Below are 22,743 nucleotides of genomic sequence, written 5' to 3'. Positions count from 1 at the left end.
TCAGGCCTGGCCAATTAGAGAAATTTCTCTCGTCCACAGAGTTTGGTTCAGCGATGGGCACAGAATCCAATTCAAGCCAATGTGAGACTCAGAATTTTTATTTGAACCATCAGGGAAGAGAAGCTATCTTTTCAAGTGAACATTAGCCTTTAAAGATGTAGGCCTGGCAATGCTGGCAGCCATCTTGCTTGTCTTGATTTGTGGAGCCTGAGAATGAAGCCAACATGATGGAGAACAGAATAGAGAGATGGGTTCCTAATGACATCTTTGAGTTCCTGGACCTGGCTATGCCTGAAGCCAAAGTACACCTGGATTTTTCAGTTACACGATTCGGTAAATTCCCTTTTATCTGTAAGTGAATTTGAGGGTTTTAAATTAATTTGTTTGTTTTGTCACTTCAAGCAAAAGAGTTCTGAATGATATACCAAAGGATACCAAATTTGGAACATATGAAGGAGGAAATTTGAAAAGGGAATGAATATTAAAGAATAGAGAAAGAGTTTCTATAATGGGAAAGCCTAATGCCTGTGATCCCATAGACCCAGAGCAGAGTATGTGTGCATCAAGATAAAACAGTCCCAATTACTGGAGTTGGTTCAGTAGATGGTTCCAGCATTGTACCATGTTCCAAGGGGTCTGCTCACAGAACCTCCACTTGGCGGCTGTGTTAGATATTTCCTATTTGCCCCTCCAAATGTACTCTTCGCTGTTCTATACCCTGCTTTCTTCCTTGGGAGGCTGACCCATATGGACCACAACAATGGGCTTCCTTGCCCTCTGGCTTTTGATTGGGTTTGGCCAATGGAAATTACCAGCAGGAGATCAGAGGGAGGGAGAAAAATCGAGTCGAGGTATTTATTCTCCTGTTTCCCTTCCTCACCATGGGCTAGCTTAGTCCTTCAACAAGGTCACCACTCCTCTCAAGGTAGCCAACTGTACACAACTCAGTCCTTCCAGGTTCTGATAACCACTTCCTACCCCTGTCCCTTAGGGTCTAGGGATGGTAATAGTTCAGTTTCTAGTAGCCTGGGTTATGGTGCTATTCTTTATTGTTCCCCCTACGTCTAAACGTTATAAGTAATATCTTTGTAAATAAACCTCCCTTCCAATTATTCTGTTTTGTCAAGTGCGCTATATATTTCTCGTTGACAAGTATGCTATCTATTTCTCATTGACTGATGCTATGGCCGTACAAGAACCTGCAAGGAAGTAAATCCTGGAGAGTAAACCGCCAGACTGAGAGACTATCACATCCTTCTTAAACCTTTTGGATCTTCCTATCAGGTTTTCTTCCCTCCTAGCCTGCAACGGAAGAACTTTGTGAAGTAGGCAGGGCTATTTAGGCTTTCAATTCCTTTTTCCTTGCCCTTTGCCTCCATCCCTCCTATCTCCCCCAACACACACACAAATGAACACCCAAACCTCTAACTACTGCCTGGATAAAATCACAGTGTAAATCATACTTCTGTATGATTTGGTTAAATTATATTATCATGTTCAAGTATTTTAAGAGAAAATCAGTAACGAAAATGACTCTAATGAAGAACCTAGATGGGGAGAAATATATTGGGATCACGGACCTCCCACCAATCAAACCATATCAGCCTTGTAGTCTTGGGCCAGGGCAGCTTCCAAGGAAAGAAGGGATTCCTTCTGTAGGCTAGCCTCTGAGTCAAATAAGAGAGTGGAAATATTTCTGTCTTACTTGCAATTACCACTAGAGATTTTCTCTGGAAGACAGTTTGTGGCTAAATGTGCCCTAAAGTCACTTAGCCAGGCTTTCACTAAGCAATCACAGAGTTTGTCTTTGGATTTTGGTTCCTTCTCCTCCCCTCAAAGTTTCTCTTAGTGTTCTTCTCCAACACAAACAAACAAAACCATCTATACCAGGACTCAACCTTGATGAAGAAAGGAAGTTTGCTCTGACAAAGTAGTCTTCTGAGAAACCAGAGCATGGATACTGCAAAGTAAAAATGCTCAGAAATGAAACAACTTTTAGTTTTATCTTCCTGTGGCTGAACCCCAAGAATAAAAAAAAAAAAGGTGGAGAGGGGAGAAAAAACGTCTTACGCTAATGGGCTGTCAATTGTCAAATTTTCTGCCCACGTGGCTGCCCAATATTCCTGAGGGAAAATCAGTGGTACAGTCTAGAAAGAGGAAATCATACACTTCTTTTTTATTTCAATTTATTGTTGTCAACAACTCCCCAAAACAATATTAATGTTTTCTACAAGAAGATTCCCAGCAAATAGATGCCTAAGAAAAGTTACTTTAGGATAATGATTTCAGAGGGGTGAGGGATGAAAAACCGTAAGTCTAGCATGGACAAAATCATGAAGGCTTTTGGAAGTTGTATTTCTCATTGACAAGTAAACCAAGTGCATTGCAACAGATGGTATACAAATCAAATCCTGGTACAGCACAGTATAGGGGACTATTTAAATTAATCCACTAGAAGTTTATTGAACTGTTAGATCCAGTTTTAATGAATATATTATAATATCCAGTCCTGTATAATAAAGTGGTTTTTTCATGTCCCAGCTGGCAACCCAAACTATCCTGGTACTATTCAATACTGCTTTGAAATTGTGGACACGATGGATTGCATGGAATGAGAAATACTGTATGACAAAAGATTCATAACTCCTTGTCTGTTTAACAGTCAACGTATTTGACAGGATAATGTATTATGTATAAAGTATAGCACCAGTAATTGAATTCCTGTGAAATGTTAACTGTTCTAAGTCAGATTTGACATATGTTTCAAACTGTTTGGAATATCATTCATTGATTTTTAAAAAGATGGTACTTCCTGGTAAGCAGCAGCTCAGAGTAGAAAGAGCACTGGACCTGGAGTCAGATGCACTGCAGGTTGTTTTCGCTAAACGCTCTCTAATATCCTTTCCAGATCTAATGTTCTATTATCTTTTACTACTGAATCTTGAGAGTTTGGCTATCTGAGGTAATTTTTAAATGGCTTTAAGGTTGTTGTTTTCAAGTATTTTGTTTATTGCTTTTTAAACGTTAGTTTTAAAAATCGAATTTGATAAGGAAAGGGGTTGGGAGGAGACAGTTTCATTGTTTTTTGTATTTTCCAGAAATCTGCTGTTGCATATCTTCTATCACTTGTTAATAGCTGTCAGCCCCTCTCTACTCTGTCAATAAGAGTCGGAAGGAGTTGGAAGGTGTCTAGGAAAGTGATTCCAGAGAGCAGCAATAGTCCTTTCTGCCACAAAGCTTAGAGAAAACACTATCTGAGAGACTAGATTGGTATGGTGTGTTTACATAACTGGCTCAAATTCCCAAGATTAAATAGCTTAGAATTTCTTAAGAGAGTTCACTTAAGTAAATGTTGCTTTTGTTCTCAGGTTTCCTTCTCCCAAACCCCACTGTGCTTACATCTCCACATCAATGTCTGACCAATAAAAATCACACGCCTAAAATATCCAAAATTGATCTCAACATCTTTCTCTCCAATCCTGCTTCTTTCTTGTATTCCCAGTCTTAATCAACAATATCACCAGCCCATCGGTTCTAGTCAAGCTCAAAACCTTGGAGTCAGTCTTGACTCCTCCTTCTCCCTATTGCCCATTTCTCCATCTTGGCCCTCTCCAATCCACCCTTCACATTGTGGCTGCCAAAGTGCTCTTTCTAAAGTGCAAATATGGTCACAGAGCTCCCCAGATTAAAACACTATAATGATTCCTTTTCATCTACTGGATAAAACTCAAAGTCCTCTTGGTACCTGCATATCTCTCTAGCCCAATCCCCTGCCACTTTCTGCCATTCCTCTGAGCCCTTTACACTCCAGTTACATGAACTGCTCACAGTTACCCAAACACACCATGGTCTTTCGTGATTGTGACTTTGCATGTGAAATTTCCTCTGCTACTTTCTCAGCTCCAGTTAGTTACTTTTCCTCATGTTCCCATAGCATTTCCACATACTAGTTTTATAACTCTTCTCACATTATATCGTAATTACTTCTTCACTTGTTTGTCTTCACTACCAGACTGCTAGTTCCCCGTTTTGGGAGAAGGTAAACATTGTACAGGAGATTCAGACTCTGGATGCTTCTAGATGGCATTTAAGCTTGCTTTGGACCCTGAGACATTATGCTATCCTCTGATGCTCGCTTTTTCTCCTTGTCCCAGTCCTCCCTCTGCTGGAGGTGTTAAGAAGCAGTGGAATGATCATGTGGCCAAAGATAAGACAAAGCAGCCTGGCTGATCCACAACCTGGATAAACATCTGCCTCATATCATTTTTTAAGCAAATGAAAAGCTGGCTAATGGACCTTGGATTTAAGGTGGCCTTGCAGGAGCTTTTTGTCTTGCCATGTGTTAGTTGGCTGACCCTGATTTTAATCCCCAGACCTGTAGCTAGGGGTCAATACACCTATCCCTGATGGTCTCAAAGAGCATCACACTACTGTCAAACAAATAGCCCAAGAAGAGTTAGCTGGCGGAGATCTTCTTCCATGTTTTCTCCTCTGCCTGAAGCTGAAACAAACCTGTTTGCAGGAATGTTTGCCTTTTGGATGATTGCACCACAGAGCAAGGGATCAAATACCAATCACATCCATGTGGTGGGTCTTCTTCCCAATTGCGGTGGGTCCCACCTCCCAAAAAAAGTCATAGGGAAGGTTTTCATCTCTATCCCAGAACAATATCCAGTTAGCATTGCTTTCTGTCCTAGTGGAAGATAACCTAGTCTTTTAATCAGTATTTAGTTGCCCATGTAAGGCAGCCGGTTTCTCAAGCACCCCTGGATATAGAGTTCCCTAGGTACGGTGGCTCTAGATATATTCTGGGTTGATCTGATTGGTGATTCCCAGGGAAGGACCTTGCCAGGCAAATTAAAAAAAAAAAAAAAAAGGTTATTTATCAGCCTGGTTGGGAGAATCTCACCTCTAAAAACAACAATGTTTTAGAAAACACACGAATTTACAATCATCATAGAAATTCTCTTTCATGGCTATCGTAAATTTTATCAGATACTATGTTTACACTACAGTGAGACTTCTAGCAGCAAGAATGGGTTTTAGTTTTAAGTTGGGAGGAAAGGAAATTAATAGTTGTCATCAGGAGAAACTACCTTTAAAAGATCAAATAGCTCCCACAATGTCCTTTCATACATATGTCAAAGGCAAGGAACGATGATCTGCTGTCTTAGGTGTCCATCTGGCTGTGTCCTGATTTGAAGAAAAATAATTCAGCTGCTACCAGGTGTAACATGAAATAAAACAGAAACAGAACAGGTGGGAGTGGCCCCCTGAAGTTCTTAGGTTTCTATATTCAGAGTAAAGATTACCCTACCCACAAAACGATCATTGATGACATCATTTATGATGCCTTTGCCCTTCAGTTGGCACTGCACAGGCACCGCTTGGTTCTTCACCACATCTGTAAAGTGCATTGCCACCAGCGGGGAGGTGTAGTTAACCTGTAGGTGGAAGAACAATGAATTCTAAATGTGAGAAGGGGAGGGTGTATGGTGGGGGAGGGGTAATAGGAAGAAAGTGATCAAATATTCAGTGCAGAATGGGATAACCTCCACGAAACGAACTGAGTAAATCCCATGATGCCAAGTCACAAATGGCTAAAGCAACTGACATGCTCTCTCTCCCCAGGACAGTGGGGAAATTACACATTTCTCTCATAAGTCACTGCCAGATGTCTGCTTGTCCTCTGGGGAAAACCAGTTCTAACTCAGTGTGATGTGATTTTCTGGATATCAGACCATGAATCAAACCAGAACTAGTATCTATCAAGTCTTTATGCTAGAGATGGAGTCTCCACTGCCCCAAGGCTTCAAATGGGAGAAACATGGAATTATGCCCAATTATTTGGGCATAACTGAGTGCAATGACAGTGATTTGTTTGCTCCCGGCTCTGCCACTAATTAGCTATGTGACATTGGACAAGACACTTCCTGTCTCTGAACCCTACTTTCTCCATCCGTAAACTGAAGGAGTTAGACCAGACCATATCTGAGATTCCTCCGGATGTGGAAAGGAGTGGTTGTGACAGGAATTGGTAGAGGGACTTCCTGATTCACCCCTCTGTTACTACCTGCTGCTCCCTAATCCTCATAGATCCCAGCCAGCTCTTCCTCTGTCTCTGAGCCCTTTCTGACAGCAAAGACTGAAGGAGATACAGGCTTACGTGAGTCAGTTTGCCGTAGTAAGGGTAGTAGCGGAGGTCAAAAGAAGCCGACTCTGGATAGTAATTGATGGATCGGATGTCGTTTTCATCACCTCTCTGTAAGTAAAAGCAGGTATATGTGGAGTGCTGGGTCACTCAGTGGGTTGGAGCCTGAGCTAAAGGGGCCTGTGCTCCAGGTGAAATCACTGTGTGACACAAAACCAACAGTCCCAAGAAGACCACGAAAGCAGAATGGGGCACAGCTCAGCCCAGACCTATCCCCAGAGAAGTGCTTCAGGGAGAGACTGTGCCTTGGCTTTTCAGTTCAAAGAATACCAAACAGAACAGGCCTGGACTGAGGAGGCCGAAGGTGCTCAGTATGGCTCTGAGCTGGCTCTTAGGGGACCCAGATAGAAGAGCTCCAAAAGGCTTGCAGCACCTCATGCTGCTCTGGTAAGAGGGCCTACCATGCCAGCCCCTTTCCAAAGAATCATACCGGGCCTAGCGCTCAGTCTTGAGCTTTGGAGTTGAGGCAGGTATACGTTGGAACATGTTTAGTAAATCCCACTTCACAACAACTTGCACACTGGATTTACATCTATTGGAAGTCAAACCAGGGGCACAGGGACCTGATGCATGGGGATGTCACCTATAGCGGGCTCACCTAAACTCATGTCTCTGACCACATTCTCTGTAGTGCTTAATTACAGTAGGTGGAGTCAGGAGGATAAGCAAGAGGGGCTCGTTACTGGAAATGATTCAATAAACAAGTCTACCCTCATTATATCATGTCAGGTAGGGGACTGCCCATTCTGCCTATGCATTAGGCTCACCCTAAATAGCAGAGGTCTGGGGGCTAATAAGGGACAAATAGCGCATCACTACTAGCAAATCACTCACTAGGGTCATGTGATTACTTCTGTCAATATAGTACAATCGTTTTTAGTATAAACTGAGCTCTCCTTAATTTATTCTAGTAAGTACCCCATCCTGCTTTCCACAGTGGGTGTGCATTTGGCCAGTATTGATTATTATAGAATGTATAAAGACTCTTAATATTTCTATCTTTTTAAAGGACAGTTCTCAGCAAGGTTCGATGTAAGCTGAAAAATGAATGGCTTCCACTAGGGAACTATAAGTAGGACTCAAGTCAATTAATATGCTAGTTTAAGGCTGAGTTGGTCTTTCCGATTTATTTACATATTCTTCTAAAAAGCAATGAAATTCATTTTTCATGAATGGTCTGTCAAATCAATTCCACTAGTTTGTAGTTACACCCCACATGTGTGCCTATTTACACATACTCATGTTCACGTGAACAGAATGAATGTTCTTACCTGTTCACCTGGCAAACACTCCCTGACCTTTCAAAGCTCATCTTCAGTGTCACCACTTCCCATGTGGAACTAACCTCTCCCTCTTCAATATCCCCACTGCACCTTTCATAGCACCTGTAATACTTGATTGCCCTGATTTCAGAGACAGACTCATATTTATCTTGGCACCCCTACACCTAGCAAAGTACCTGGTGTATAATAAGTGATCAATAAATGCTTGCTGAATGTGGACTATTGGATGAACAAATGCTGCATTTTGCTGCTTTCTGATCACCATCAAGACTGGAGTTTTAGGTATTTCTAGTACTGAGAATGGGATTACCTGGCTTCACATATTTGCAAGACAACTATCCAAGGCTGGGGGTGCAGTTGATGTTATCAAAAAGGAGGGAACCACTGCCAGTTTAAGAAACAGACCCAAGATCTAGGGTTTTTTCCTACAAAGGAGCTAATTGGTACGGATGAGATAGGAGTTAATGGTCCCTGGAAGGACAGTTAATTAGCATATTAATGGAGTTCTGTTTATACTTCCCTTGTAGTCATTTGTTATTGCAACACCCAGTGCCACTGGTCATTGCTGCAAAAAGTGAAATTCAGTTTTAAAATCAGGGACTAATGACTCTAATGAAAGCTGTTTGTTTAGTTCAAAGAAACAAGTAATTAGAGCTAAAAGCAAAAGTGTAAACAGAATCCCAATTAATGGCTTGGCACATTGTTGTTCCCTGCTGTGGCCCTTAGCTGAGGTTCAGTCTTTGGCTTTCACAGGCATAAATCAGCACATACACACACACACTGCACACGCAAACGCACATGAACTGATTGCTTTCTGGAAATAGGGAGGCCTGAAGTTACTAAAGAGAGGTGTAGTTATGAAAAGACTGACCTTTTCCCTAACCCTTAGCCAATCATCCATGGTAAAGCCCTTGGAAGTGATGAACCACAGTTTTGCATGAAACAGATGCACTAACAAGGCTCACTCAAAAGGCACTTTACCTGGACTTTGCAGGAAACCTTCACAGGATCTCCAAGCTCAGGACGAAAGCCTACAATCTACCAAAAGAAAACCAGTGTGTTTTTGTTTTTTTTAAAAAAAGCAGATTTGACAGTAAAAATGGGGCTTTTCTAAATTCCCCTGAGTCATCCCTTCCTTAGGCATATAATCTAGTTTACCCTCTCGGAAATCTTACAAAAAGCAGAAAATATCTTCAGAGCTGTGCACCTCAGCTTACTCCTTGTTGTATTTGTGCCTGATAGTCATAAAATGGTAACTGTAGCAAGATAACCCTGAAGATGTAAAGAACTTTCTGGTTTCCAGAGGGGTGTGCCTGCTAAGGCTCTGCCACACCTAAGGCATGGCAGGAGAGAAGGAAAATGCATTTCTTGATATAAGAATTGTTCCCCACCCCACCCCCATGTCAATCCTCTATTTCAAACAGCTCAGGATGTCATTCCTGACAGAGGGCATCAAAGGGTAGGTTTAGGGGTGTGGGAGAACAATGGAAATAGGATGTGTTCAGGGAGAAAAAGGAATTATTGCTTGATAGGTTTGTCCTGTTGTTTGTATTACTGATGCTATCAGTAAAAATGGCCAAACTTGCAGTATATGAAGATAGAGCCCAAGAGAAATGGAATGAGCATAACCCTCCTACCCAGATCATCCTCTTATCATCGCCAGAGTATTAAGGGCCAATATACCCGGTTCATCTTTAGAAGGATGCAGGGCTGTCCAGTAGAGTAGCCAAAAGTAGGGTCCTCCAGGCCAGAGCAGTTCTTCAGGAAGGAGCGCTTAAATTGGCAAGCTTTCTTGTCCTCATCCTCATTGCCATCTTGAATGAAGTACTGCCCCGGAGGACAATCTACATTCATTTCCTCTTGAAGACTGTCATTATAACCTAAAGTGTGTGCAGGTGGCAAAGGGTCATGTTAGACAGGTGCTACAGGGGAAGGCCATGTTTTCAGTAGCCCTCCTCCCTAGTTTCCTTTCTCCAGCTTGCTTGTGCTCCTCTGAAAGCCCACTCAGTCTGTACTAGGCCCTGTGACCCGGCATTAGGTGCTCAAGGCTCTTCACCAGCAACATCCTTCCAGGAAGCCTTCCAGGCTCCTCTCCTCCATTCACTTTGATTGCCTGCCCCCTTGCTTCTCATTCCCTCGGAACTTCTGAGTATCTATCTCTAGGTCATATGTGGGTTATTTTATTACTTCTATTTTCCATTATTTTTTTCATATATGGTAAATTGTAAACTTGGAGGGCTGCCTCTTCTACTTCTGGCAGAGGAATAGGCACATACAAGACAGATTTTGGAAAAGAGACTGAATTGTGTCAAAGCATGTCATACATAAGGAGGTGAAGCTCCTGGGTTAAATCTCTTGGACAGATGTCCCTTTGAGGTCAATGAGATGCATCTGATGCGAGAGAGTGAAAAGTGTGCGTTGTGGAACAGGAGGAAGTGTGTGTCCTGGGAGGAAGAGGAGGAGATAGACCAGCTCCTCATTCTTTACAGAGGGAAGTTAGCACTGCAAAATAGAAGCTTAGTTTGAAAGACAGAAACCAATGACAACCATAGGGTCTCCACCGAGAGGGTGAGGGGGCGAGATCTTGTCTACTGAGGCCTGAGGCACTCAGTGTTCGTGTTCCTTTACATTGGATGGAATGCAACCTGTGTTCAAGGTACACATATCAGAGAGAGCGCTGAGAGAGGTTATCTGTGAGCTGACTCTTTTGGGTACTAGATGCCATAGAACTGGTCTTTGGAAATTACTGCCTTAGATTCAATTTGGTTCTAAATGATGGAGTCCAGTTAGTCCTGTTAGATCCAGCCCCCAAGCATTCATGTTCCAAGTAGTTCAGTTTGTCAGAGGAGATTGTGCACCTATGATCCACTAGTGCTAAAACTCCAATGTACTACGGGACCCTCATCTAGACAGGCTGTGACTTGGGTTTCATATTATCAAGAAGCACCTGGGAATTTTAAATGTATTCCAATTATGGCTAAGCCTTTATTTTTTCTTTGATAAAACTACATTCAATTCAAAGTTTTGTTTTAATCTTCTTTTTTTAGAACAAGAACGATGTTCAAATAATAACTTTCTAAATAGAAGCTCTAATCACATGCTCATTGTTTCTCCTGAGGTAGTCCCATTAAAAATAATGTGACATGGGTATGACCCTTATTGCAAAATCCCAGTCCACGTGGGAATGAAATTGATACTCTGGGACATCTATTTCAGAGATGTGTTCCTTTTAAACAGGGCATATTTTCTACACTTTAGGAACTAAAACCCCAATGCTTTTCCTAATGTTCCCCACCTCTGCCATCAGGTCAGAATTGGTATTCCTCCATCTACTAGCTTCTCAGAGTGATTTCCTCAGCAGAGATTCTGAAAATGCATTTGCAATAGCTCACAAGCATTTTGAAAGAAAAGAAGATATTGTGCTGGCTATGATGCCCCAAACATTGTTTTTTGGCCCAAATTGGAACTAGATGGACTCAGAAAGAACCCAGCTCCCCTCGTTTTACAGGTGAGGAGTCTGAAGATCAGAGTTACCCAAAATAACAGTGAGCATTACTGATACAAAGCTGAGTTTCTAACTCCTGGTCATATGGCAACAGCAAAGAATTATGAAAAGCAGCACTTCTCAGGCTTTAAAGGTCATACAAATCACCTGCAGATCTTCTTAAAATACAGACCCTCACTCAACAGGTCTGCGGGTGCCTGAGAGGCCATGTTTCTAACACACTCCCAGATGATGTTGATGCTGCTCGCCTCCAGATCATGCTTTGAGTAGCAAGGGTGTCAAGAACATGGATGTGGGTTTAAACACTGGTTCTGCTGCTGTGAGACTTTGGTCACGTTACTTCCCCTTTCTGATCCTCAGTGTCCTCATTTGTAAAATGAGGATGATAGACTCTGCTCTACAGAGGGAAAGTTAAATGACAAAAGTTATGCGTTTAAACAACACTTCCCATCACATAAGAGATTGTTTTCCTCTTAATTTAGTGCACTTTCTACTGGCCACTCCTATCCCCCATTTCAGCCGGGCCAGGACAACCAAACCAGTCTAACTGGCTTTTTATCCACAAATAGGTGCAGCAATGCAAACCCACTAGGGCTCCTCTTTGATAGCTAGATAAATACAGAGCCTTGTGCTCTGTGTTTAACCTTCACCAAGCTGCTGTCTCAGTTTCACCCTGTGGAAGGGCTTCTCAAAAAGCCACTCATTTGTCCCTGAAAATGTATCTGATGATGCTCTAGAGCTAGGCATCTTGAAAACCCTTGCGATCAAAATGTTGGAGTGACTGCCGCCCAGAGATTCTTCCTCTAATTCCTTTCTGAAATGCTTTTCAATAAAGACACTTACTCTCTTCCTTCAAGATTGCTCATCTTCAAGAATTTTCTTACCTTGAGAAAGTAGAGGAGGTAGGAATCTTCCAGTTCTGGAGAACATTATTCTCTTCTCACCACTACCTCCCCCCAGAATTATCTTTTACAATTGATCATTATTGAGCCATCTGGATGTGCCCAGGAGATAAGTAGGTGCTGTAGGATGTTCAAGAAGAGAAAACAAGTTCTCTGCCCCAATGAGCTTATCATCTCTCTGGCGATCTGGCTTGTATGCTTTCAAGGCAATGTACGATAAGAAAAACTAGAGCAGTTTTCATTGTATCTACAGGTGCTGAGGGGGATGCAAGGTAAGGAAGGACCAGGATGGGCTGGGGTTAGTAAGTGTAGGATTTCTGAGCCAGGTGAATTTTGAATTTTGAATTCCCACCCATCACCTTTCCAAAGAGATTTCCACCAATCAGAGGAACTTACCCTGGAGAAAGCCATTTAGGCTAATCACATAATGCTGCCAAGTGTCAGGTTCAGAAACGTTGAAGTTGAAGTTAAGGCTATGGGCGAAGGGTCTGATCATAACTCCTGGCAATGAAAACAGTTCTTGGATATATTAACCCGTTCTTGGGATAATTTTTTTGTATCGATTCCCATGAAACCATTTCCCCCCAGGCAATCAAAATGAAAAGGACCATAATTTGCCAAGTACCATTATACTTGAACTCTTAATAATTGAATCCCTAAGTCATTACCGGGAAGAGCCAAAGTTAATTGAGGCTGAACATGCTGTGCAAGCAGATTTCTGTCCAGCAAGTTCTGACAACACAGGGCATTTGGGCACTCACCAGGAGGCTTCACCCTCTCAGTGAAGGTCGGCATGTAAGGACTGATGGTCAGAAATAGCGTGTACATGCAGAGGGTGATCACAGCAGCCAGGGAGGCATAGAAAAAGAAGTAAATGACTAAAATCAGGCCTGCAGAACAATCAGAGACGAGAGTGGTCAGTGTTTGCCAACAAGCCCTTCCTCCTCACTTGAACTCATGAACCAGAACCAACTCAAACAAACACAAGAGATGGCCTTTTTAATCCCCAGATTCAGTATGTCCTTGCTCATTCAGATTTCACCAATTTGGAATTGGTGAGAATTGTGTCAGAGGTCTAATTGATCACAGTTTACCTTTACAGCATCTCCGATGGAAGGGCTTGCTGAGCAAGTGATGACTGTGAACAAGATTACAGGGGAGTGGAGTTTAGAGTACTGCAGAGGGCAAACTGCTTGGGAGTTCTCTGGGCAACAGTTGACGTCCTAAGTACAAATCATTCTTCGCTATTCATTAAAGCAGGTGCCCTGAAGAGTCCTAGCAGCTTGGTTCCAGTGATTATATGTATTTGCAAGTGATGAAGACAGCGTTTCTTTTCACATAGCCTATAATTCAAACTTTTGATTAATTTCCACTGGACTTGCCTCTAATCAAGGCAAAGTGAGATTTCACCCTACTTATTTTAAATCTTATTCATCTTTAGCAAAAGTTTAAGTGGCTCTGCTTTTCAAAAAGAGCATTAACACAGGGCGGGGAAGGGAGGAGGAGGAAACCATACTTAATTATTGACACTTGCTACCTGTGAGCTCTATCTGTGAGCTTGGGCAAGTTACAGAACCTATCTGCACCTCCAATTCCCTGCAGGTAAAATGTGAAGAAGTTTAGCACTTATCTCATATCCTTCTCTATATCCATAACAAAATCTAAAATTCTGCCTTTCCTTACATCCTATCCTGACCGTACCGCTTCCCAGCTGTTTAATCTTAGACATGCTGTTAGACCTCTCTGGGCCTCAGCTTCCTCATCTGTCAAATGAGGACAATAACAGTACTTACTTCTTAGTATTGAATAATTCATATAAACAGCATAGCACAGAGACTGGCAGATACCAAGTGCTCTATAAATGGCAGTCATCATCCTTGTTATTATGAATATTTTTATTGCTATAGGACCAGAAGCATAATTGTGTGAATTCCTCCTCTGCTGGCTGTATTAGGATTAGGTTTGCCCCTAGACTAGGCAGCACAGGGTGAGGTGAATGAGCTGGTGAGAGACTGCCGCTGAGAAGCTCTTTGCAAGTCCTCCTTACGGCTCCCTCAGGCAACAATATCTGGCTCTGCTCGCAGCAGTGACATGATGTTGGAACTACAGATTTGAATTGAATCATGAACCAGAAACTGGAACAAACCACATAATTTTGCTGTACCCCAAACCAAATTCAAATACTAATGTTTAAATTGAACCATGAACCAAGTAAAATTAACCAAGAAAAAAAAGAGTGGAGGGAGGGAGAAAAAACTTCTTCATAATCCAACTGGAGATGGAACTTTTACGTTTCATAAGATGAACTAAAGCAGAACTGGAACATGAACACATTGTCTCAGCTGGAGTCCCTGGAGAGGAAACAGCAGCACCTGCGTGCCTGTGATACTTGGCCACTGCCCACTGGATGTCCTAATGGGATGTGCCCTGTGCCTCCTCCTCCGTTCCTCTACCGCCATCCCTGTCTTGGGAATGGATCAACAGCTGGAGCCATCTTGGGGGACTGGAAGACTCAGTTTTCTGGATGAAAGGAAATCAACAGAATACAGGTATATTCCCTTGGAGATATCTTCCTTCCTGTCCGGGGTGTGTTGGTAGGAAGCTACTGATGGGAGAATGGCACTAACAATGCATCCCCTTAGCCTTACCCAGGAGTCTGTGCCCTGGAGTCTGTGATGGGCTAACTGTCTCAGCCACAAACACACACACACCTGGCAAAATCAAGCACCGTATCCACCTGAACCCACTGATCCCTCCAACCCTTTCTGCTCCAGATGTCCAAGTTTTAATTGGGCCACTCCTCTAGGTAATCCAGCGTTCTCTCCTGAATGCCCCACCCAAGCTTGGATAGACCTGGATATCTTGGATAGATTAGGTACCCGTGATCCTAACTCTTCACTCCTCCCACCAAAACACCCCATCAGGTCCTGAGGCCCTACTCATCAGGGCCTTGTTCATTGCTAGAGTTCTTGAAGATGATGTGGTGTTCTGGCAAGAGAATGAACTCTAGTGTTCATCCAACCTGGGTTTGAAGCCCAGCACTGCCACTTATTAACTTTGTGACTTTAGATAAGTTACTTACCCTCTCTAAGCCTCAGTTTCTGCATCTGTAAAATGGGGATAATAATATTACTACCTCATATGGTTCTTTTCAATATCCAATAAAATAACATACAGTTCCTAAGAATAGAGGTTGCCCAGCTACCGAAGGAAAAGCCCAGAATATAATAGAAGTCTGGGCGGATATGTTGGTTATGTTGATGTCCAGGCTGGGATAGGGTTAGTAAGTGCTCAAGTGGGCACCTAGTTCTCAAGCAAGAGGACAGCAAGGCACATGCTTGGTGGCCTAGGCATTAACATCACTATTTGCCCTTTGCTCAGGGGTAGCCGAACAGAAGGAAGCCTGAGTTCTTGGACTCTCCTTAGACCTGCTACCCAGAGGCCAGGATATGGCCTATGGTGCAGTGTCTCCACTCTCATATCTTCCTTGGGCACTTGAACCTTTGTGCCTCATCCTCATTTACTGGCCTATTGATTGTTCTCCACAGGAACAATTTGGATCAGCTCATCTGGTGAAGTTCCAATGGCTGGCTGTTTAGGAGTTAATGTAGGGCTCCTTCTCCCAGAATCACACTTGCATTTCACAAGGCCTGTTTTTCCAGTCCTCTTTAGGCAAGGGAGAAACAGCTGTGCCCCCTTTGGACCCCCCCCCCCCCAGTGAGTGTCCAGCATTTGCCTGCGGCTTCCAGAATGTTGGAATGTTCCTTGAATGGTACATTTGTTCCAGTTGAGAGTTCGAGGGATGGGCGGGGTGGAGCTGGGAACTGAGGAGGGGTGAAGGGAGGTGGGTGTTATTCAGAGCCCCACACTTGCTATTCCTAATTCCAGGAAGCAGGGCTAGCTGTTTCACTCTGACTGAGTTGAATTAGAAGCATAAACTACAAGGGAGAGAATTCTCAGCCAAAGGGACCTTTAGGAGGCATGACTATCAACTTCAGCAACCTAGACCCTTGGCACTAGGGTACTTTTATTTTATCCATGGCATCCTCTATTTTTTTCTTTTCCTGTGGGTTAAAGAGTTCCAAACAAGCAGCTGCTCTTTTCCTGGGCTGTGCAGAGTGTGGCAAGTGTGAATTTTACCACAGGCTACATCTCCTGAGGAGAAGGCTCAGCATTAATAGTTCAAGAGGTGAGTAGGACCCTGGGAGAAGAGTGCCGGGGGCGGGGGGAGGGTTGAAGTAAAAGTGGTGGAAGCATGTGATACAAAGAGGAAATGCTAAGGAATGCAATTCTGCCATTGATCAAGCAGTATGGGGGCTTAGCTTTAATTGCTAGAAATGATCCCTTTAAACCTAATTTCTCTGTATACACCATGGGAGTGTAAAGCACCCACAAGCTGGGGCCAGGGGCAGGGCTCCCAGCTCTCCTTCTACTAGATGAAATGGTGAGGCTTTATAAACCCTTGGTCAGGTTAGCAGGGACTTGGGTTTCATATCTTAGAAATAGTCTTCTGCATAGTACTTTCGATTTAAGATTTTAACATCTCGTTGGAACTTCAGGCTGAGCCTGTGAGAGAGGCAAGGCAGGGATTGTTTCTCTCATTTGGCAAGCGAGGAAACTGGGGCTCAGAGAGGGTAAATGATGAGCCCAAGGTCATACAGATAGAAAGTGCCAGGGCTGGGACTTAAAAAATATTCTGTGCCTTTTCAACTTGTTCTTACCGTCTCTGCATTGCAAATGATATTGAGCTCAGTGGATTTCAGCTATGCAGTCAAGTTTGTTCACCTGCTTGGAGTTTGTTCTGATGGGATCTGCTCATAGTGCAGGCATTTCCCTAGGCATTGATCCCTTCACATGAAATCTAAGAAGTTTTCAGACAAGCCCATCCAACATATGGTAAAGGAGTCCTGGACACCAAACCAAAAAGCGAAGGACACCCGACTGGGACATTGGGACAACTGGGACTTACTCCAACTCTGACCTGTTCGGGCCAGAGACATCCTTTTCTCCGGATCCCACAGGTGTTCGTTCACTATCTGCAATTTCTGCCACAAGGCATTGCTTGTTGGCTGCCCCTGACCCTCTTCCTCCTCCTCTTCCTCCTCTTCTTTCTCCTCCTCTTCCTCCTCCTCCTCCAAATCATGTACCACCATCACCCGGGCCTCTTCTTCTGCTTCTTCCTCTTCATCTGCTAAGTAGTTCTGGTTCACTTCATCCTGATCGTCCTGGAACAGTGACAAAATGCAATCCCCTTTTTAAAAAAAATTTCCAACAGCATATCCCACCAGCCAAAAATAAATGGAAAACGACTCAATATTTGGAGATGCTTCAAATTTCCATTTCCCCATAAACATACCCATTGTTACAAGAGGCAAATTTTCTTTCTCTCTGTTCTTTTGGAGGAAACGTCTTTTCTATGACCCATTTTAACCCAATATTCTTTCCATGGAAGTACAAGTTTTATTCTGAGCTTCAGGCATTTTGGTTCTTCCCGTGGGACTGCTCATGTCACTACTCAGTCCTGGGGCCTTGGCCTCCTGCTTAACTTTGTCTGGCCTGTCAGGGCAGAGCTGAGGTCAACACTGGAAGATGTAGTAGTTTTAGATACTTGTCTCCATGATGGCAAATTCCCCATCCAAGCTTCATCCTAACACTCTGTATACTTTCAGCTGCTCAACCTCACCATTCCAAGCTGTGGCTAAAAATAGCTTGGGATAGACATCAGGAGGAGAGCCCAGCTGCCGTACCCCTCCTCAAAACTTAGACTGCCTTCCCGACAGAAGCAAGAGATGGGGGGTCATTTGCTGCTTCTCTGACTGTTCCCCAAGCTGGAACCTCTTCCTGCCTTAAGCTGGTTGAACAGACCACCCGAGGGCTGGGACCCCAAGTGATACTTTCTTAGTCTCCCCTGCCCCCAACTCCATACTCTAGGCAAAAATCTGGGCACGTAGTAAGTGCTCAGCACATACTTTTTGATTGATTGATTGCAGCCATGACTTGAGATCTGAAACTGTAATCTCTGAGTGGTTCTAAGAAAATGAAACGAAAAAAGAAAAGCCCAGACTTCACCAAGTGGTATTTCAAATGCCTCCCAGCCATAGGCTGGAGAGTTGGATCTTTGCTCTTTGTGGGTCTGCCAATGCTCACTGCAGCAGAAAACAAGGCCACCCTCCCTTCTCTCTGCTGTCCAAATCTGAAGAGTGGCGGGGCCTGTGCACCTGTTGGGGTTGGATATGTCAAATGATAGAGGCCAGGGGCTGCCCCCTCCCTGCCTGATTCCTCAAAGGCCGTTTAGAGGACACTCAGCTAAAAATGCTGCCATTAGTCAGGGGAGGGGGGTGGCTTAGAGAATTGGATTGTTTAGAATCAGTAAAAGTGATACGAAATGACAAGGCTCTACTCTCAGCATTCAGTCTGCCCAGCACTATCTAGCTCTTGATTATAAGCACTCTTGAATTGTTCTCTAATTTGTTCCAATGTACAGCTTTATATCACACATCATATCAGAACTGACAGGGCCCTTGAAGATTCACTTGTCCATCTGAGGCTCAGAGAGGGGACAGGATCTAGCCAAAGCCACACAACAAGTTCATGATAGAGTTGACTGTCTCAGAACCTAAGTCTCTTGATAACCTGGTCAATGATGTTTCTCCTCTGTCACATTGAGCACAAGTGCCTAGAGGTGGTTTGCAGATTTATGGAGCACAACAGTGTGTTAGATTCTGTGTTCCCAAGAGATTGTAGGTGCTTATAATCAAGGATTTCTGACTCTGACATGGACTCACAGTGTAAGGCTTAGGAGAATAAACCCCATAGCTCAATGTTGAATGGATTAATAAAGGTTCTTAAACCTCTTTCACTTGTGTGTGAACATATGTACACATGTGACCTCCTGAGCTACATTGTGTGCACTGAGTGGGCAGGGACCATATTTTTCTAACTCCTGATGGCCCTCCACAGTGTGGTGCCCACAGCTAGGTAACCAGTGAATACTGAACAAATGTCAATGGTAACTGCCTGACTTAAAACTCCTGAACCAGGACTCTGGGGGACTCTCACAGAGCATCCTAACCTCAGCAGTCATGTGGACGGTAGTGGGTAGTCATCATGGCCCCCAGAGAATCTACTGCAACTGAGAATCTCAGAGAATTTGAAGTGTAACATTTATTTGTGGAGGAATGTATATTCCCTTTATATTTTCTGAACAACTTTCTTTCTCTCCTTGTTGCCGATATGCCTGCCCTCCACCTCTGCTCCACAGAAGAGGCAGCTGGCTTTGGCTTCAGCCTCATCTTATTTGTAGATATGAGCTCTCCTGATAATCCCATTAAAGATGGCTTGCCATTAAAGCTTTACCCTCCCGGGAAGAATTAACCTTCTCAGAGCTAATTTCCCTGCGGCTCTCACACTGCTGATCTTCAGGAACCTCAAATATCGTTTTTCCTCTCCTCTGCTTCCAGGCATAGGAGGACCCCACATTGTGCAAAAGAGGCACTTTTGTGCAACTAACTATTTAACGGAATCCAGGAGAGAATCCTTTGGTAATGAGAGGGTCTGTTTTTGTCACTTTCCTTAAGTGGCACTGCCCTCATGTGATAGTGCGTGTGAGTGTGCTGGGATATAGTAGTGGGTGTGCGCTGGGGCCATCACGTTGCCCTAAAAGGGAAGAGTCTGAAGGGCAGAGGGTGGCTCCATTTTGAGCACTCTAAATATATAAACATATAAACAAATATATAAACAAACAGTGTGACCCAAAGGATCAATTTGTGCCCTGCATTGAGTAACACCCTGTAAACATTCGAACGGTTGGTTAATTTTAAAAGAGAAATTAGCACACAATTATTCACTGCATCAAATAATTTCTTCTTAAATTTAATCAAGTATTTCCTATAAAGAGCAAGATCCTCTGATGCATTTAAAATCCAAACTAGTTGACAAATAAATAAATTACACACAACACTTCAGCAACATTACATAGAAAGGAAGCCAAGTAAGAAATAGTTATACATGCCCTACAGATTATGACTGCTTTGAGAGCTGGAAGGGACTTTGGGGATGTCAAAAGAATGATTCTACAAATTGTGGCTGGAAAGTTAAGGGAAGCCCTCCGTAGGTTGATATGCGGTTAGAAGAATTCGTGTTTTCCTCTGCTGACTATTGACAGTTTTCACTTAACTCTGTGATTATATAAGTGGCCATTTCCAAAGAAAAATGGATTAAGCTTTGTTTCCTCCTGGGGCTCAGATCACAATCCTCTCTGTGGGATATTTCAGAATATACCTACCCCCCAAAAAAGTACCATGTATGGCATATATTAATGATTTATAGCAAAGTAAATGCATAGAAACTTTGGGTTCAAAGAAATTTGTAATATACCCTGGAGACAAATGGTGACATCAAAGGTGCGTGTGTGTGTGTGTGTGTGTGTGTGTGTGTGTGTGTGTGTTAGGCAGAGTGGGATGGCAGGCAGGGTAGCAATGGGTGGTGGAGGATCAGAGGGTTAGGGAGTTGCGTACTGCAAATATAATGGAAAGAGCACAAGATTAGACGTGAAGAAACTTGCATTTCACTTTGGCTCCTCCACTAACTTGCAAGTCACTACTGTGCTCTGAGCCCCAGCAGCCTCCTTTACATAAGGAGGGGTCTGGAGAGATGATGCCTAGGATTACTCCCAGCTTCTATCTAGGATTCTATGATTTTAGCTATAGTTTGGAATTTCTGCTTTAGAAAAAGAACAGCTGGGTTCATAAGAAGCTACTACCCAAAGGGATTGAGACAGCTGGGTAGGCAGTGCCTTTCGTTTCCTCTTCCCCTTCCCTTCTCACTTGGTTAAATTTCTCGCTATTGAAATGAAACCTCTACTCCAAGACTCCAAATGGTCTGAATTCTAGACTCTCAAGAAAAAAGTTTAGAAGACCTTTTATTCTCTGGCATCTTCCCCTTCCCTTATCTTTGTTCCCCAGGAAGAGGGGCTTCTGCCTTCAATCCAGCAATTTAGGGTGCAATTAGGTGCTGGGAGTCACTGATCACTCTCGAAACTTTGGGCTTCCTTAAACTTCACTGTTACTGCCCATCCCAAGGAGAAGCAGCCATAAGCCAAGATCTATACAACCCCCAACCCACCGCACTAAGAAGGGACAGCAAAATATTCTGCTCCCTGGGACTCACAAGTCTGTAGCGATAACCGTAAGGAAAGGCCGGAGCCCTTCTGGACCGGAGCTGCCTTCTCATGGCTGTTCAGTGGGCAAAGACGTGGCAGAGGCAGGCAAGTGGGTGAGAGTTCTGGAGCTTCTGCTGGTACAGGAGACACTGGTTGCTGGGGACACTTGGCGCATAGTAAAAGTGAACCCTCCTGGCATGAGCCCTTCCCCAAAATAATCTGACATGCCCTGCTCTCATTGGTTGGCCCCTTCCCTGAATCAAAGGAAAGCCCTTATGGAAAAGCAAGCTCATCATTACAGGGAGGGGGAGATATTCTGGGTCACGAGGATGAGCGACTCACCACCACCCCCAACTTCGCGTCTCTTCCCACCCTCTGTCCTCCTCTAGTGCCTGAGATACTATGGGCCCAATGGAAATCGTAAGTTGCATTCTTCTCAATTGAGAGTTGGATATCAGTGTATGCAGGGGGTGGGGCATGGTTGGGAGTTGGGGGTGAGGGGAGATTGCCAAGAATAACTTTCTTTTTTCATAAGGCTGATCTCATGCAAAAGGATCTAGGGTGTCAGGAAAGATTCCCTTTGCTCTCCCCACCCCCCCTCCCCCCACACCAAGCCACCTACAATATTCCTTATTTGTGTCAGTCTACAAGCCCCTTCTATGTGAATTATGCATTCTTATTTTAAAGGCCAGGCTCCTGCTTTACCCCTCCTCACACCAAAGAGGGTGTTGGACATAAAGAAGCCTTTTTCTAGTCCACATGTCAGAATGGCCTCATCAGTCACTGACCCTCACACACACACCCCTTGGAATCCTGGCCAAATTTCTGTAGTGGTTGAGATCTATATTTATCCCTTAGCATCAGGGCAGGGAACAAGCCAGAACTTTGCAGTGTCAGTTTCCCAGACATATATAACTCCTGAAGCTAATGTGGGAATCCAACAAAATAAGAATTAGTAGAAATAGCCAAAACATTGTATAGCATTTTTGGTCTGTTTGGTCCACCCCCCTGGAGCCTGGGTGTCTAAAAGGCCTGGATGGAGTTTGTAATCCTTCCTTCACAAATCACCCCTCCCCCATTACACCCAGGTGGCAGAGAATGTTGCAGATACTGAGATTCTGGGCATGTTCATAACCAAGAAAGCCAGGACAATAGCTTAGATAGATAGATTTATTCATAATTCCATGTCTGGGCTATTCTGATGAAGACAGCTTCAATAGTGATTAATTTAAAATAAAAACTCCATTTACTAGAATGTTACTAATTGGGACTCTTCCTTAAAAGAATCTCCCCCCATACCCTTATGTGAAGAGAAAAGGCTACTCGCAAGAAAATAGAAACTCTTTTCTCTTTTTGGATTTCGATAAAAGCAAAATATATTTCAGGGGATAACCTGGTTTCAGTAGATAGTGAGTTCTATCTCTTATACTCTTTCCACTAGAGCCTTTTGTGTGATTCTTTTTCTTTCCCTAAAGATTGGCACATGAGCTAACAGCCATTGCCAATCTTTTTTTTTTCCTGCTTTTCTCTCCCCAAATCCCCCCAGTACACAGTTGTACATTTTAGCTGTGGGTCCCTCTAGTTGTGGCGTGTGGGACGCCGCCTCAACATGGCCTAATGAGCCGCGCCACGTCCGTGCCCAGGATCCGAACCCTGGGCTTCCAAAGCGGAGTGCGTGAACT

The 22,743-nt window shown here is 43.6% G+C and overlaps 2 protein-coding genes across 15 annotated transcripts in view; one reads left to right on the top strand and one right to left on the bottom strand.

Annotated features, from left to right (window-relative positions):
• Nucleotides 1-82: 82 nt before the first annotated feature.
• Nucleotides 83-21,322, bottom strand: ATP1B4 (ATPase Na+/K+ transporting family member beta 4). 10 transcript variants are annotated; one of them, XR_011499677.1, is made up of 10 exons: nt 21,070-21,322; nt 16,871-17,126; nt 12,663-12,791; nt 12,298-12,402; nt 9,178-9,374; nt 8,476-8,532; nt 6,167-6,262; nt 5,318-5,444; nt 5,097-5,193; nt 83-349 (listed from the first exon to the last, which is right to left on the bottom strand). XR_011499677.1 is itself a non-coding variant. In XM_044763970.2 (9 exons), exons 1-9 carry the CDS (start codon nt 21,130-21,132, stop codon nt 5,171-5,173), a joined length of 1,053 nt encoding a protein of 350 aa, XP_044619905.1. In that variant the 5' UTR covers nt 21,133-21,322; the 3' UTR covers nt 2,170-5,170. The 10 variants fall into 10 exon arrangements, 9 of the variants coding, with proteins under 9 accessions (XP_044619905.1, XP_070358491.1, XP_014686849.1 ...); XM_044763970.2 differs by lacking the exon at nt 83-349 and having other exon boundaries at nt 2,170-5,193; XM_070502390.1 differs by lacking the exon at nt 83-349 and having other exon boundaries at nt 2,170-5,193; nt 16,883-17,126; nt 21,070-21,246.
• Nucleotides 15,015-22,743, top strand: part of TMEM255A (transmembrane protein 255A) — a 105,309-nt gene continuing 97,580 nt past the window's right edge. For 4 of the 5 annotated variants that reach the window (XM_070502385.1, XM_070502384.1, XM_070502386.1 and 1 more), the window contains exon 1: nt 15,015-16,090. In XM_070502385.1, the coding sequence (XP_070358486.1) occupies nt 15,940-16,090 (151 nt within the window). In that variant the 5' untranslated portion in view covers nt 15,015-15,939. Of the gene's footprint in view, nt 16,091-21,344; nt 21,482-22,743 lie in introns of those variants that run through there. The other variant, XM_070502387.1, reaches the window with a different exon arrangement.

Source organism: Equus asinus, chromosome X (genome assembly GCF_041296235.1).
Source record: "Equus asinus isolate D_3611 breed Donkey chromosome X, EquAss-T2T_v2, whole genome shotgun sequence".
NCBI lineage: Eukaryota > Metazoa > Chordata > Mammalia > Perissodactyla > Equidae > Equus > Equus asinus.
Note: the sequence above shows the minus strand (reverse complement) of the source record. Positions and strands in the feature narration are given on the sequence as shown.

Coding starts and splice junctions, on each gene's coding strand:
- ATP1B4 (XM_014831363.3), bottom strand. CDS start 21,132: ATGAGAAGGCAGCTCCGGTCCAGAAGGGCTCCGGCCTTTCCTTACGGT. Junction 9,375..12,297: donor CCTAAATGGCTTTCTCCAGG/GTAAGTTCCTCT, acceptor CACACACTTTAG/GTTATAATGACAGTCTTCAA. Junction 8,533..9,177: donor TCCTTCTAAAGATGAACCGG/GTATATTGGCCC, acceptor TTCTTTTGGTAG/ATTGTAGGCTTTCGTCCTGA.